General features: G+C 33.1%; 3 protein-coding genes across 3 annotated transcripts in view; 2 read left to right on the forward strand and 1 right to left on the reverse strand.

Moving 5' to 3' along the window:
• The first annotated feature begins 431 nt into the window (after nucleotides 1-431).
• dnlz (DNL-type zinc finger) lies at nucleotides 432-3,371 on the forward strand. Its single transcript, XM_051092454.1, has 3 exons — nucleotides 432-824; nucleotides 899-1,038; nucleotides 3,112-3,371. Exons 1-3 carry the CDS (start codon nucleotides 558-560, stop codon nucleotides 3,272-3,274), a joined length of 570 nt encoding a protein of 189 aa, XP_050948411.1. The 5' UTR covers nucleotides 432-557; the 3' UTR covers nucleotides 3,275-3,371.
• Nucleotides 3,372-4,952: 1,581 nt separating this feature from the next.
• uck1 (uridine-cytidine kinase 1) lies at nucleotides 4,953-10,136 on the forward strand. Its single transcript, XM_051093945.1, has 7 exons — nucleotides 4,953-5,244; nucleotides 6,994-7,153; nucleotides 7,262-7,358; nucleotides 7,453-7,595; nucleotides 8,418-8,512; nucleotides 8,612-8,660; nucleotides 8,752-10,136. Exons 1-7 carry the CDS (start codon nucleotides 5,155-5,157, stop codon nucleotides 8,949-8,951), a joined length of 834 nt encoding a protein of 277 aa, XP_050949902.1. The 5' UTR covers nucleotides 4,953-5,154; the 3' UTR covers nucleotides 8,952-10,136.
• Nucleotides 10,137-12,676: 2,540 nt separating this feature from the next.
• Nucleotides 12,677-17,120, reverse strand: part of rapgef1b (Rap guanine nucleotide exchange factor (GEF) 1b) — a 41,000-nt gene continuing 36,556 nt past the window's right edge. The window contains 3 exon segments of the mRNA XM_051093512.1: nucleotides 12,677-14,367; nucleotides 15,550-15,678; nucleotides 16,872-16,969. Of these exon segments, the coding sequence (XP_050949469.1) occupies nucleotides 14,217-14,367; nucleotides 15,550-15,678; nucleotides 16,872-16,969 (378 nt within the window). The 3' untranslated portion in view covers nucleotides 12,677-14,216.

Below are 17,120 nucleotides of genomic sequence, written 5' to 3' on the forward strand. Positions count from 1 at the left end.
TTCGCAAAAAGTGCACTCATTACAATTCATATTAAATCTATGTCTGAGGAACTCATTACAAGGATAAATATCATTAATAATTTTAAATTGAACTTCTTTTACCTTCGGTAGAAGTGGGAAAGAGAGAAATCTTGTTCTAATTTGAACCACTTTATCACCTGGAAAATCAATATTTATTAAATAACTCTAAAAAGATTCCAGCTTTTGTGCTTTTTTGAAAAAGCTTTTACGTATTGTCTCTTAAATACTATAAACAAGGGGGGTGATTTAAAAAATCTACATTTGTGAATAAAATTCTTAGCTAACAAAAGCAGATTATTAATCAAAAAACTTTTTTGACCAGCGGGAAAACCATACTTTTGCATCTTTCATCTCAAACTTATGTAATCCACATGTTACTGGCGGATAAACATGGTGGGCGTGGCTTCGATGCGTCTCTGTCGTCATCGGCAAGCGACGAGCGATTCAACTCGGATATGACAAACATGACATTTCAGCCTCAGTAGAGATATTGCGTGTGTTAAAAAAAAGACAGTTAGACCGGTAACGTTTCAATAATGGCCTCTCGATTATGCTACTTTTTATTCAGACCGAGAATACCCAAATCACGTGGTGCGGGAAGTCTGTCGGTAACGTTACATACATGTACATCATGTACAGCTAGAGGCAAGCATCAGGAGGCACAAAAAAGGGATCTGGGATCTGTTGAATCACGAAACGGAAGCAGATTGAGTTTCTGCAGGAGCTTCACAACTTCTGTATGCAGGACTGAAGCCATTGGACAACTACAGTCAACACACTATCACCTGGTTTACACCTGCAAAGTAAGATTATACTACTGTCAATGTTTGACTGCTTAGGTAATGTTCAGTCATTTAATTGTACATTTTGTCTTTAGGTGTGCTCTACTCGCTCTATGAAGAAAATATCCAAGATAGCCTATCACAAGGGTGTTGTTATTGTAACTTGCCCTGGATGTAAAAACCACCACGTGATCGCTGATAATCTTAAGTGGTTCTCGGACCTGGAGGGGAAAAGGTGTGTATGTTCTGTGCAAGAATTCTCATGCATATTATTTGCATTTTAAAAACTGAAGAGAATAACAACTGTGAAAGCTGCTCCATGCTATATTTGATTACTTTCTTACATTTTTAGATGTGAGGGATGCCCATTCCGCAAATTTAAATCATTATATTACAACCCCAAATCAGAAAAAGTTGGGACAGTATTGAAAAAACGCAAATAGAAAAAAGAAAGTAGTGATTTCTAAATTTACTTTGACTTGTATTTCATTGCAGACAATACAACAGCGCATTATTTAATATGTTCCTCATGATTTTTTTTTTTTTTTTTCCTCAAAATAAACACGTATGCCAATTTTGGTTCTTGCAACACATTTCACTTGGGAAAAAAAAAGTTGGAACAGTAAAGCATTTACTGCTTTGTAATGTTGCCATTCCTTTTCACAACACTTAAAAGAGGTTTAGGGACTGAAGACACCAAGTGATGAAGTGTTTCAGGTGTAATTTTGTCCCATTCTTCCTGCAAACAAGTCTTAAGGTGGGCAACAGTACGGGGTCTTCGTTCGCCACACATTCTCTATTGGAGACAGGTCGGGGCTGTACCCTGTATCCTCTTCCTCCGCAGCCAGGGCTTTGTAATGTGTCCAAAATGTGGTTTTGCATTGTCTTGTTGAAATATGCATGGGCGTCCCTGGAAAAGAGGTCTTCTTGAAGGCAGCATATTGTGCTCCAAGATCTCCAAGATGTACTTTTCAGCATTAATGGTGCGATCACAAAAGTGCAAGTTACCTTTGCCAAGGGCACTGACACAACCCCATACTATGACAGACCCTGGCTTTTGGACTTGTTGCTGGTAACAGTCTGGATCATCCTTTTCTTCTTTGGTCCGGACGGCGTCCATTTCTCCCAAAAAATACCTGAAATACTGATTCATCTGACCACAGTACACGTTTCCACTGTGTGATGGTCCATCCCAGATGCCTCCGAGCCCAGAGAGGTTGACGGCGCTTCTGGACACTGTTAACATAGGGCTTCCTTTTGGCACAGTACAGTTTTAACTGGCATTTGTGGATGTAACTACGTATTGTGGTACTTGACAAAGGTTTGCCAAAGTAGTCCTGAGCCCATGTGGTGATATCGCTTATAGGTGAATGACGATTCTTGATGCAGTGCCGCCTGAGGGATGAGAGATCACGGTTGTTCAGCTTAGGCTTGCGCCCTTGTCCTTTACGCACTGAAATTCCTCCAGATTCCTTGAATCTTTTGATTGTGTTATGCACTGTTGAAGACGAAATATCCAAATGTCTTCCTATCTTTCTTTGATGAACATTGTTTTTAAACATTTCAATAATTTTCTCACGTATTTGTTGGCAAACTAGCGATCCTCAGCCCATCTTTGCTCCTAAAGGGCTAGACCGTTCTTGGATGCTGCTTTTGTACCAAATCATAGTTACAATCACCTGTTTCAAATCACATCATTATTTAACCAATTTACCAGATTACTAGCCCCTAAATTGCTCCTGTCCCAACCTTTTTTGGAATGTGTTGCAGGTCGGAATGACATATGACGTAGGAAAGGACGTATATTTACAAATGAAATGAAGTTGACCAGACAAAACATGACATATTTTGTGTTCATATTGTCTGCAATGAAATACAAGTCAAAGTAAATTTAGAAATCATTACTTTCTTTTTTTGTTTGCGTTTTCCATACTGTCCCAACTTTTTCTGATTTGGGGTTGTATAATACATTTACTTTCATGTATAAAGTGCCAATTTATACTGTGAAAACAATAATAATTATAAATCTTTTTTCTTGCTAGATGTATATTTTACATTATTTAAATCAAATTTAAAATGTTTATATATTTTTTTATTAATTACAATTAATTAAATAATATTTATTTTAATCTGTTTTTTTAAATTTATATATTAAGTTTAATCTATTTATGTTTTAAAATTATTAATTATATATATGTAAAATATTTGAGATATTTTTATTTTCTATTACATTACAGTATTATTTCGACTAACTGTAATACTGAACTGCAAGATTTATTATTCATTTAAACCATTTTTTTATTTTTAGAAACATAGAGGAAATCTTGGCTGCTAAGGGTGAAGCAGTCCGAAGAGTTCAAGGGGATGAGGCCCTGGAAATTGTTGCTGAGGAATCAATAAAGGAGGCTTCAAGAAATAATCCAGATGAACAGAAACCACCACATCTCAGCGATGGTTCAGACAAAACATGATTGACCTTTGTCAGTTGCATCACTGGACATTTATTATTCTTTATATATTTTAAATATTCTTCTAAATAAAGCATTAAAAGAAGTTGTTGTTTTTTAAGTGTTCGGCTCCCCCTTGTGGTCACTGCAACACTTTCCCTTGAATGTCCTTTGATATTTTCAAACACATCACACTTTATCAGCGACCTTCGATTGTTAAACATGAAAACAACCAAATCAATACCGTTTTTGCAACATCTTTTTGATTTTGTTAAATATTTTTGTTTTTATATACATTTTAATAACAAAAAACTTTTTTTCTTTCAATTGTAGGGAAATGGTGTTTGTTCATTGTTAAAAAAAAGAACTGAAAAATTAATAAAAAAGCAAAAAGACAAGATATTTGAACAATACATAAGATAATATGTGACCCTGGACCACAAAACCAGTCTTAAGTCGCTGGGGTATATTTGTAGCAACAGCCAAAAATACATTGCATGGGTCAAAATTATACATTTTTCTTTTATACCAAAAATCATTAGGAAATTAAGTAAAGATCATGTTTCATGAATATATTTAGTAAAATTCCTACTGTAAATATATCAAAACTTAATTCTTAATTAGTAATATGCATTAGTTGGAGCTTCATCTGGACTACTTTAAAGGTGATTTTCTCAATATTTAGATTTTTTTGCACCCTCAGATTCCAGATATTCAAATAGTCGTATCTTGGCCAAATATTGTCCTATCCTAACAAACCATACATCAATCGAAAAACTTGTTTATTCAGCTTTCAGTTGATATATAAAGCTCAATTTTGAAAAATTGACCCTTATGACTGGTTTTGTGGTCCAGGGTCACATATATTACAGCTAATATTATATTAATATATAAAAGTTATTACTAGCTTTTCTTGAAAAAAGGTATTTCTTTTTAAAAACATTATATCATTATATAAACATTAAATAATTTGTAATATCATCCTAATAATAGCATTTGGCAAGGAATAGTTATAAAATAATTATAAACTCATTAAATAATTATAGACCCTTTTCAAAGGGTCTCTTAAAAAAAAAATAAAAAAGACCAAGTATTTTTTTAAAATTATAATAGTCAATCCAAAACTCTTCAAAGTGATGACATTGATTGCAAGTTTCATGGAGTTTGCGTAGGATGCTGTGACGCAGTCACGTTTAGCAGCGACAGCACATAAATAGAAAAAACAGGTAGAATGGCAATCAACAGACAAAGGGATCCCGCGATGGGCGGGGCTTAGCGGCTTGCTCTTATTGGTCAGGATAAAAAATAATTTTCCTACTCTAACTTTATACAATCTATTATCAGTTCAACATATATTAAAGTTTCTCAGTATCATTACTAAATTGTAAAATATTGTCTAGACCGCTAAAGAAACGTCGCGAAGACAGAGTGGTCACATGACCAGTGTTACTTTTCTCACCGCTGTAGTAAACGGACCAATCATAATCGTTTGGCGTTACAAACACGGTTGTTTTAAAACAACATTCTACTGAGGAGGCTTCCACTCATGCGCCTGGAATCAATGTCGCACATTTCGAAATATTAAAAAATGATACTTTCTAATCTACAAAGGTCTCAAGTAAGACAAAAAACGTCTTGAGATTTGACTGAGCCGCAATGGGGATTCGTCTTTTCGAGTAACGGAGCGCTCCCTGCAGGAACAGAAATGTCTCACAAACATGTACTAACTAGTACGGAAACATTGGAGACGTCATCGGCCGTGGCTAATAGTGAAACCAGGCGGTAATCGATCACACACCGCCCAGACAGCCTCCAACTAATGACCGATCATCTCCAGAACGACTTTATGCACTCACCCGGACTCCATACTTGAAGAAAACGCTGTTTTTTGTTACTGTCCCAGCATGAATTCAACCGGACTGTTGTGTGAAACCGAGCGGCCGCGGCACCGTCCTTTCCTGATCGGGGTGAGCGGAGGAACGGCCAGTGGAAAGGTACGAAACACTAAATGAGCGATGCAAACTAATGCATAGGTGTTTTAACGCATGCAAACCTACAAATGTTGTCTCTTAGCTGTCACAGTCAACACTTGTCTGTTTTGAGCCTTTGCATTTAAGTGGAATGCATGCAAGTTAAATCAAACTATATAAAGTACACAAGAACAGCATGCAAAAGGTAATTCTAGGAAGGAAAATGTAAATAATTCACACAAGCTCAAGCATTAGCATCTGGCTCCTATAATCTAATACCATTACCAGTGTTGGTAAAATAAATGTAATTGTAATTAGTCACAGTTTCTGAGAAAAAATGTGTAATTAAATTAGTTACTTTTGAAAAATGCCAGTGATTACAAAGGGGGTTACATCTGAATTTTTTCACACACCCACCCCTACTTGACTTAATTGACTTCTTTTATAAATTGCATTGACTGCTCTAAAATGAGACACCGATGTTTCAGGAGTTTAGGACACAGAATAGGACACATGCTTATTGGATAACTGTTTTATTTCCTATTTGGGTTTATGCATCTTTATTTTTTAAGATTGTTTTTTCCAAGGATTTGTTAGATGTTAGTGTTTTCTGTCGTAACTATGCAAACATTTGATTTCAAACCCAGTATCATAGCTATTAAACTAGTTATGTTATTTATGTTATGATCTTGTTATGACATATAGCGCATCTGCGCTCACGGTGACCCGAGTTCGATTCCCGTCTCGAGATCCTTTGCTGATCCCGCTCCCCTCTCTCCTCCCAGATCTTTCCTGTCATCTCTCTACTGTCCTATCACAATAAAAGGCATAAAAAGCCCAAAAATATAAGTTAAAAAGTCTGAATTTGTGGTGGCTGTGCTTTAAATTAAATGATTACACGGCTCCGTGGAATGCTTGATTCTGATTGGTCAGTCATGACATTCCAAGGTGTGTTATTCCCCAATAACAACTGGTAGGAGCAAATAACACAGACTCATTCGGGGTAACTTAAGTCAGCGCTATATGCTTGATAATTTTTCTTGGCGGAAGCTTTGTGTTTGCTTGGCTAATAAAATATTAAAGCTTAATTCAATATTATGTGGACAATTTCTTAATTCTGTCATCCTGGTATTGTGGACTCGCTCTACTGTTTCATACCAACGCAGCTGCTGCCATTTTTTTTTTTTTTTTTGTACTGTAATGGATTGTAAGACAACTAACAAACTAGTACTACATCCTTAATTATTTATGTGGTGAAATGTTGTGTAAGAAAACTGGTATGACTGCACTGTATCCCTAAAATGTCTAGTTTGAACTTGCCGTTTGCTAGCAACTGATTTCTTCATGGAAGCTTTGCGTTCGAATATTTCAACTCAGATCAGTGTTTTGTGTCTAATTATTTTGACACGAAACATCTAAATAATCTATCAAGCAGTTGTGTAATAAGTTGGATGCTACTGTAAGGTTAACTCTGCCTGGTTTAAATGTTTCAAAATGATTAACAGTTGAAAATATTAGAAATTTAGAAAAGTAATCAACAAGTAATTAAAAGTAGTAAGTTACATTACTTTTATTAAGTAATTGAAAAGTTACACTACTTATTACATTGTACATCAAGTAACTTGTGATCTGTAACCTGTTACATTTCCAAAGTGACCTTCCCAACACTGAATGGACCATTACAGTATCTGTAATGGTATTCAGGCTGATGCAATTACAAATGAACACTAGACTGTCAGTCCAGATCATTAACTGCTGTTTTTCTCCTGTCAGTCCACGGTGTGTGCAAAAATCATGGAGCTTTTGGGTCAGAATAAGGTGGATCATCACCAGAGGAAGGTCACTATTGTCAGCCAGGACAGTTTCTACCGGGTTCTCACTCCAGAACAGAAAGCCAAAGCTTTGAAAGGCCAGTACAACTTTGACCATCCAGGTAAAAGCAGTGAACAGTAAAAATGCTGTCATTATTTACTCATCCTCATGTGGTTTGATCTTTACAAAATGCCATTTTTTTAAATACACTATGTTTTCTCGCTCTCAGATGCTTTTGATACAGAGTTCATGTGTCAGACGCTGAAGGACATCATTGACGGGAAGGTGGTGGAGGTTCCTACATATGACTTTGTCACTCATTCCAGGCAATAAGACACGTCAAGCAGTGACACACTCTTTCTACACGTGTACACTGATAGCGTGTTTTCTGATAACAGACTGTCAATTGTGTGTGTGTAGGCTGCCAGAGAAGATATGTGTGTATCCTGCTGATGTGGTGCTGTTTGAAGGGATTCTGGTGTTTTACACACAGGAAGTCAGAGACATGTTTCACATGAAACTGTTTGTCGACACGGACTCGGATGTTCGCCTGTCTCGCAGAGGTAAATACTGTTAAAGCAAATGGTTCACCAAGCCATTTCTGTGCATTAGAGACAGTATTTTTATAAATAAAATGTGACCCTGGACCACAAAACTAGTCTTAAGTTATTTTTTAAATGTAAGTAACATTTTAAATTACATCAAATTTGTTGTTAGGTTCAGGTTCACATACACATTTCATTTTTATATATAGAGTTTTATATCCAATTTAAAATTCTAATATCCAGATGTATTAATTACAGTTATTAAAGAGTTAATTTTAAGAGTTCAAATTAATTTTAAATTTAAAACTTAATAAGAAGAACTAACTTATAAATAAATAAATATATGACTAGAAAATGATTATGTACACTAGATTTTTAAATTTTTTACCTACCAAGGCTGCATTTATTTGAACAAAAATACAGTAAAATATTATGTAGTAACATGTGAAATATTATTACAATTAACAATAACTGTTTTATATTGTAATATATTTTACATTTCTTTCTTTCTTTTTTGTGTACATTTTGATACATTTTTTAGGATTCTTTGACAAATAGAAAATTTTAAAATACATATTATTTAAAAAATAAATATTTTACGATATTATAAATGTCTTTACTGAAAGTTTTGATCTCCTTGCTGAATAAAGTGTTAATTTCTTTTAAAAACAACAACAACAAAAAATCCTACTATTCTTACTGACCTTGAACGTTTGATCAGTTTTGTATATCAATTATATTTATTTTACTTTTAAGCCAAACATCATTTTTTAATTTGAAGTAATGGAAACATAAAATATTTGAATAATTACCTTAACAGTGTGCATATCATGTGTTTAGTTCTGCGTGACATGAGAAGAGGTCGAGATCTGGAACAGATTCTCACGCAGTACACCACTTTTGTTAAACCAGCCTTTGAAGAATTCTGTCTTCCAGTGAGAAAACACACACAACAAAAGCTGAAAACACATTGAATATTTGTTTAGTAGTAATATGATGCATTCATGACATCTGAAATCTCTCTCCAACCTCAGACCAAGAAATATGCAGATGTCATAATACCTCGTGGAGTTGATAACATGGGTAAATATGATTACAAAGCCAATAAATATTCAAAAATAAGCCTTGCTTTTCAAACATCTTGCTTCTCTTTTGTCTTTTTAAATTTATTTAGTGGCAATAAACCTGATTGTGCAGCATATTCAGGACATCCTCAACGGTGACATCTGCAAATGGCAGAGGGGTTCTGTCAACGGACACGCCCATGGGCGGAGTCTAAAGAGGGGCGTGGTCGAACACGACGAGAAATCTAGCGGAGGCGCGAACGTCCCGCCGAAACGCCCCCTACTGGAGCCCAGCACGCGACCACATTAACACACAAACAGAAAGGAGTCATATGATCACAAAACCTGAAAGCTTGAATTTTTCTGCATGCTTCCAACACACAATCTGTATCAGGCTCACTTTTCACAGAATTTAAAGGAGTAGTTTACCCAAAAATGAAAACGAGGTGGATGTAGATGAGTTTGTTTCTTCATCAGAATTGGAGAACTGTAGCATTACATCACTTGCTCACCAATGGATCCTCTAAAGTGAATGGGTGCCGTCAGATTCAGCGTCTAAAATTTTTTACTAACATGCAGCTTTTGGCTTTTCAAGATGTTAACTGGTGGACTGGACTGGTGTGGAGTATTTTTGGATTTTTGTGATGTTTTTATCAGCTGTTTGGACTCTCATTCTGACGGCACCCATTCACTGCAGAGGATCCACTGGTGAGCAAGTGATGTAATGCTACGTTTGTCCAAATCTGATGAAGAAACAAACGTGTTTACATCTTGGATGGCCTGAGGGTGAGCACATTTTCAGCAAATTTTCATTTTTGGGTGACTATTCCTTTAAGACTGCCTTCTGCTGCTGAGTCACCTGACCCTCAGTGTGACTTTTAACCTGTAGTCACATCTTTCTCAAGGCAGAACTGTTCTGTATAAATAAAATAGTAATTGTCCTACATGTCACAATTCACATTCTAATCACATTAATCTCTACTCACGTTTAAAATAACAGTCAGTACCTGTAACAGGGTAAGTCAGTGTACATCGGCACAAACAGCCTAGTCTGTATTTCACTGCCTGATCCGTCTCATAAAACTATAATTTCACAACTCCAAAACATGAGATTGTCAATTACACATGTAGAATATAAAAGTAAACATGTTTTGTTACTATTGTCAAGTATAATGGCATTTTAAACGCCTGAAATGAAGTTTCAGTGCTGCCTTGTCTAGCATAAACTCCTGTTTGGTCAGGATGAGACATGAAATGGATGAAGTAAAATACTTCTAGTGAATTATAGTGATAGTATAGTATTTAAAATTATTAATTATTAATTACTGATATGTTTATTTTGAATGTTCTGTATAAGTTATGTCATTCACCTCACTCTGTAATTTGTTCCTAAATGTGAATATTTTAAAGTAGTTATTCATTTGTAATCAGATTTTACATTTTACTTGTACAAACCTTTTTTTTTTTTAATATTAAAGAGAACAAGCTTATGTGACTTAATGTGTCATTTTTCACATTCTACATTGTTTGATAAAATAATGTAAACATGTTTGTCAGAATAACGAGTAATGAAATGTTAAATGCAATTTATTACTTGTAATCAAAACTTAATTTTCAGCATCATTACTCAGGATTCATACAAGATGCTTAAAACGGCATTTTCCAAAAGATGGGCAAAAATCTTACACTAAACCATGTCAGATGATCCATGTTATACCCATGAATGAAAGTTAAAAATGTGGGTCTTTTATAAAGTGAATTTTACAAAAAAAAAGCTGTTTTTGTATAAAAACCTATTAAAAATATTTATTAATTTATATAAATTTAAAAAAAAAAAACGGAACAAATGTAGTAAAAACATTAATGAACAGAAAAATTACATTTGTTTAAAAAAACAAAAACATTATTTTGTTACAAAATTACATTTTGTTGCATGAGACCATGAGTGTACAACCCAAAATAAAGACTGCATAAGGGTTAAAGTACTTGAATTTGACGTTTTGAAATGTAAGGCCTGGAAAACCCTTGAAAATGGCAACATTCCTGAAGAGGTACTTGAAAAGTACTTGAGTTCTTGAAAGACAATAACTGTATTCTATGATATAAGTGTTTAATTTTTTCAACAAGCATATATCTTTTCACACAAAATTTAACAATTCAAAAAACAACTGAATCGCTTGTTTCAGTTTCACAAAGCTACCGAGCTAGTACTGAGGGTGTCGTGTAAAAACGGCTGAAGACGCGAAAAGAGAAACAGATTAACCGAATCACTTGAGTGAGTCATTTACGCTGGAACCGCTCGGACTGATTCAAATTCGTGATTTTGATCATTCATTTCAAGTGAATCACTAGCAAAAACTAGATTTAATTAAAAAAATCGTATCTTTTCGAAACTCCGAATTTTCACTCGAAGCGCTCCAATCGGATCGCGAATCATTTGATTAAAATCAGGAATTCAAATCGCATACTGCGAATCATTTGGTTTAGATCGGAACTTTGCGAATCATTTGATTCAGAACGGGACTTACAGTTTGTAAACCATTTTATTTAGATCAGAACTTCACGTATCGCGAATCGTTTGATTTAGATCTGAACTTCGGAGCGGGTTCGTAAATCATTCGTTTCAGATCAGGAATTCAGAACGGGTTTGTGTTTTTTTTCCAGTAGAAAACAACCATTAAGACAGTATAGTTTAAAAAAACAAATGGTTTTATTATGGGAAAAGTGGATAACCTCAGTTTTACTATAAATACCATTGTTAAACTTTTAGTGTAGGAAAACCATGGTTAATCTGGTCATTTTTTTGGTCTTTTTGCTCGGTAATGGCACTAGTATGGCCATTTTTTTTGAGGTGTAAATGTGCTGAATGTAGTTTTGGAAAAATACAAACACAATACAAAGAGAGCAGTTTTATTGGTGGTTGAATATACAGGATGTTATAGGTGTAACAGGAAAAAAAAATTCCCACAAGTCAGTAAACATCACAGACGCCAGACGCCACACACACACACACACACACACACACAGAAGAAAGCAGCTTCAGCTTCCCTTCTCCCATATGTGAATAACGACATTCTGTAGAAAAACCACATTCACACACAAACACACACTCTCTGATGCCCAGAGATCACAGCATATTCAGTCCTCATGTTTTTTTTTGCCTCATAATGTTAGTTATTTTAGTGCATGACTCATTTGGTTCGAAAATATATTTCCTCGTAACTGCCCTCTCTACATAATGGGAGATTATATATCACGACTGTACATGTACATTTATACAGAACATATCATACACATCCCAAAAGAAACAAAAACATCTAAACGCCGTCAAACTGCTCGTCGACAGGCAACACTGAGCCCCGCCCCTCTCGGTGACATCATAGTCCACTTCGATAAATGTAAAGGTCATTTTTTTGCAATAATCAAAAGAGAAAAAAAAATTATAAATTAATTTTGGATGCATTATGACAGTATATTCATGACAATTTAGCATATTTATTAATTTATTTACTGAATTATAAATTATTTTCTTTAGGATTTGTTTGTAACATTTTCTTATGTCGTGAACAATTTGATGATTTTCTTTTGAATAGTTAATAAACTTCGATAAATGTTAAGGTCATTTTTTTGCAATAATCAAAAGATAAAAAAATATAAATTAATTTTGGATAAAGAAAAACATTTTTTGGTTGCATTATGACAGTATATTCATGACAATTAAGCATATTTATTAATTAATTTATTGAATTATAAATTATTTTCTTTATTTGTTTGTAATGTTTTCTTATGTAGTGAACAATTGGATGATTTTCTGTTTGAATTGTTAATAAACTACGATAAATGTTAAGGTCATTTTTTTGCAATAATCAAAAGATAAAAAAATATAAATTAATTTTGGATAAAGAAAAACATTTTTTGGTTGCATTATGATAAATGTTATTTATTAATTAATTTATTGAATTATTTTTTTCTTTATTTGTTTGTAATAATCAAAAGATAAAAAAAACTATAAATTAATTTTTTTTGGATAAAAAAGAAAAAAATTTTTTGGATAAAGAAAAACATTTTTTGGTTGCATTATGACAGTATATTCATGACAATTAAGCATATTTATTTAATTTATTTATTAAATTATAAATTATTTTTTTTAGGATTTGTTTGTAACGTTTTCTTACGTCGTGAACAATTTGATGATTTTCTGTTTGAATTGTTAATAAACTTCGATAAATGTTAAGGTCATTTTTTTGCAATAATCAAAAGATAAAAAAATATAAATTAATTTTGGATAAAGAAAAACATTTTTTGGTTGCATTATGACAGTATATTCATGACAATTAAGCATATTTATTAATTTATTTATTGAATTATAAATTATTCTCTTTATTTGTTTGTAATGTTTTCTTATGTAGTGAACAACTGGATGATTTTCTGTTTGAATCATTCATAAACCAATCTCGTGTAAACTTACGAAATTACTGCATAAAAAGGCTTTATGAACAATAAAATGTTTTTATTTTATGAAAGTGATCCATTTTTACCTTCAGATTATAATAAATTTAATTTAGCACAGATACTACCATTATATTTGTATTTTACGAATGCACTTTATTATTTTATTGAATGTAAACTAACATTTTTTAAATTTTATATTAAAGTAATTTTAAATGTATTTATGCATTTTGGGGATTTTGCAAACTATTAAAAATGGGGAAAATGAAAAAATGTGCATGAAAAGAAATAGTCATGAAAATAATATCACAATGCAATTTTGTTTTATTTTAAGGTGAAAAATCCACACGTTCATGACGGTTTTCATGGGATTTAACAGGGCGTCAGCGTTTTGACGGGGTAAACCATTAAATTGAGGGGTGCACATGGTCACACACAAAACAATATAGCAAGACGATGTGAAAAACGAGTCCAAACGTCCAGTTCATTCTTTCATTTTCAAATTAATATATATTCCATATAGTCCATTACTCACGGCGTCTGTCAAAACATACTCGTTTCATCAGATCAGCGAATATTCCTTATAAAACGCTTATAAGATTGCACACATCCGCCCGTTTCCCAATCGACCCAGTTACACAGTTCCAAGCGGGAATTGTAGGTTGAATCAGACCTTTGGAAGGTCAAACGGGACAAACAAACATGAACTCACTCCATCAGGCACAGTGTATTAATATCAAATGAACCAAGCCCTCTCAGAGTGTGTCTTTCTGTACAGCCACACGTAAACACACGCAAACATAGAAAGTTGTGAGGATTTAGCTTTATATCACAGCGTTCGGGTCCTCTTGAGCCCTCAGCGTGCGCGAGTGCGTATCTGCGTATCTATACTGAATTAGGATTCCCCTCTTGAGGTTTTAAGGAAACAGTCAAGGGAAAAAATACTGCCAATGTCTGAGTTTATTGGTGCAAACTAGAGCTCACATGTCTCGGTTCAGCCCATTTCAGCTCCAGAACCGCATTAAGAACTCTAGCGTGGGTAAAACAGCCTAGCGTGGGTTCCCAAGGTTCTGCAGGAGGTTCAGGTCTCACCGTAAATTGTCTCTGAGGTTCTAGATTTCAGGTTCTAGGTCTTCTCCTCACGCTCCGTCCTGCGCCGCGAGATGTTTCGTGGTTTGATCTTGAGCGAGAGCTCCCATAACGCCTCCTCCGCCAGATGATCGCTAAAGTCGTTGAAGAACGAGACGATGTCTTCGTTCCGTTTCAGTTCGTAGTGTCTACGAAGATGATTTAAAATAAAAATTAATCATTAAACAATTTTTTTAAAATCAGTTACTTGTGAAATCTGCAACATATATGACAATTTACTATATTAAATATTAATACTTTTTTATTCTGATCATTTATATTATTATATGCATAAAAGTCTTACATAATAATTCCAGAAAAAATAATTATCTAAAATATACGGGGAGAAAAATTTTCTTATCTTATAATTTTGAATTTTTAGATCATAATTGTTTTTTGTTTTTTTGCCATAATTGTTCATAATTATGACTCTTTATCTCACAGTGACTCAGTATCTCAATTTCTATTTTTTATGTCATAATTATGTTTTTATGTCAGTTTCAACTTCTCATAATTATGACTTGGTCATAATAAGTGACTTGGTCATAATTATGTTTTTTGTCATTTTGAACATTTAATCTCAATGACTCAGTATCTCAATTTCGATTTATGTCAACTGCTTTTAATCACAACTGTGACTTTTATGTCATCATTATCAGTGACAAATGTTTTTTAACTTCATATTGTCTTATAATATCTTTTCTTATCTTATTTCAGATTTTTCAGTATCTCATAATTTCAAGATTTTAATGTCAGAATTATTTATAATTGTGACCCTGGACCACAAAACCAGTCTTAAGTAGCACGGGTATATTTGTAGCAATAGCCAGCAATATACTGTATGGGTCAAAATTATTAATTTTTCTTTTATGCCAAAAATCATTAGGATATTAGGTAAAGATCATGTTCCATAAAGATATTTTGTACATTTCCTATGGTAAATATATCAAAACTTAATTTTTGATTAGTAATATGCATTGCTAAGAACTTCATTTGGACATACCTCATAACGACTCAGTATCTCACAATTTCATGCCATGATTTTAATGTGACAATTGTGATTTTAATCTCATGTTAATAATGATTTTATAACTCAGTATCTCATAATTATCACTATTATGCCATAATTATGATAAACACATTTTTTTCCTCTTATGCGGTGGAAATAAGAGATGTTTTAATATTAGACTTGACCACCGCCTTTAATGCCTCATTGCTTCATTTTACAAATCGGTTTGATTTATGGCAGACTTTTGGACTGCATCTTAAATCACGTGTAATCTAATCTCACGCTTCTCAAACGTGCGGCTTGAGGCCAGAAGATTACTCACACTTGCTGGAAGCGTCTCATGCTGTCCAGAATGTTGAACTGCTGCCAGCGCTTGGAGAAATTCACTTTGCCGTCGATAAAATCTGGGTTTCCGAGATGAACGAACGTCAAATCCTGTAGGATCAAACCCCTGTCAGTGGAAAAAAAACCTTATTAGCAAAACTAAAACATGGAACATTAAACAATCTTCAATAACTGTCATGTATACATACAATACATGCAATTTTGCATGTTAATTTTTATTAATACATTTTTTAATTAGCTTGAAATATCATTTTATTTAAGTTACCTTTAGCTGTTAAATTAATTACTGTTTTAGTTTCATTTAATAAAGACATTTTTTGTTGAAATTAAGCAGATGTGTAGAAAACATCAGAGCAGCATGCGTTATTAAATGTCCTAATTAAAACTATTAAAAATAATTTTCAGTAAATAAAATCAAGCTGAAATAAAATAAGATGGAAAACTTAAAAATTAGACATGTTATTATAACATAAAAGTAGAAACAAACTGAAATAAGTTTGCTGACAAAATAAAATGACTAAAAACGACTCAAACAAAGCTCAAAACATTTTAAAAACCTAATAAAAATGAAAAAAAGCACAAAACTAAATTACTAAAATTTAATCTAAAATTAAAAACTAAAAAAAAAAAAATTAAAAGGTAATTTAAAATATTACTAAATGCATAAATAATAATAATAGAACATCACTGGTGCATAAAAACAGTTTGCTGAAGAAATAAAATGACAAAAATAGACAGAAATAAATATAAATTAAAGCTAAATAAAAATATATTTTAAAAACGAATATAAATTACTAAAATTTAAAACTAAAATTAAAATAAAAAAGTTAAAAGGTAATTTAAAATATTAATACATACATAAATAATACTAACTGATATAAAAATAAATTAAAGCTAAATAAAAAACACAAACACACAAGAAAAAAAAAGACAAAAGAACAAAAAATGTACTAAAATCTAAAACTAAAATTAAATTAAAAGGTCATTTAAAAGTATTAATAAATACTATAACAACACATAAATAATACTAAAATAACACTGATTCACATATTTTTATGCAATGTCATGAACCTCACAAATTTAATCAAATATAGGATTTTGTGCTTCTCTGACTCTCCAACGTTGCAAAGCTGTGAGATTTCACCAGACAGTCCTTTGGTAAGCAGTCTGAGGCTGAAAGAGCCATCTTTAATTAGCATGAAATGCTTTATTTGCTTATTTATTATTTCATTTTAGTTTATTTTCTGACTCCTGTATTAATTTTAGTACAGTTTAGTTTTGCTTTACACAGAAACTCACAGGTATGGTATACATGGAGGCTCCACTTCTGCTAGCGCCGCTCTGTACGCTCTGAAGGATGATGAACTGTCAATCAATGTGCAGTACTCCTCCAAACCCTGGAAAAAAAGAAAAAAAAAAGAGACAGACAGACGTTTAAAAAGTGAGATCAGATATACAATTTTTTCATATTTCTTATGATTGACTACTATTGAGTGGTTTTCTTCAGTTCTGTTAGTTTTGGCAGTGAGAAGGAAGTCAGACCGCTGT

Source organism: Labeo rohita, chromosome 21 (assembly GCF_022985175.1).
Source record: "Labeo rohita strain BAU-BD-2019 chromosome 21, IGBB_LRoh.1.0, whole genome shotgun sequence".
Classification (NCBI taxonomy): Eukaryota; Metazoa; Chordata; class Actinopteri; order Cypriniformes; family Cyprinidae; genus Labeo; species Labeo rohita.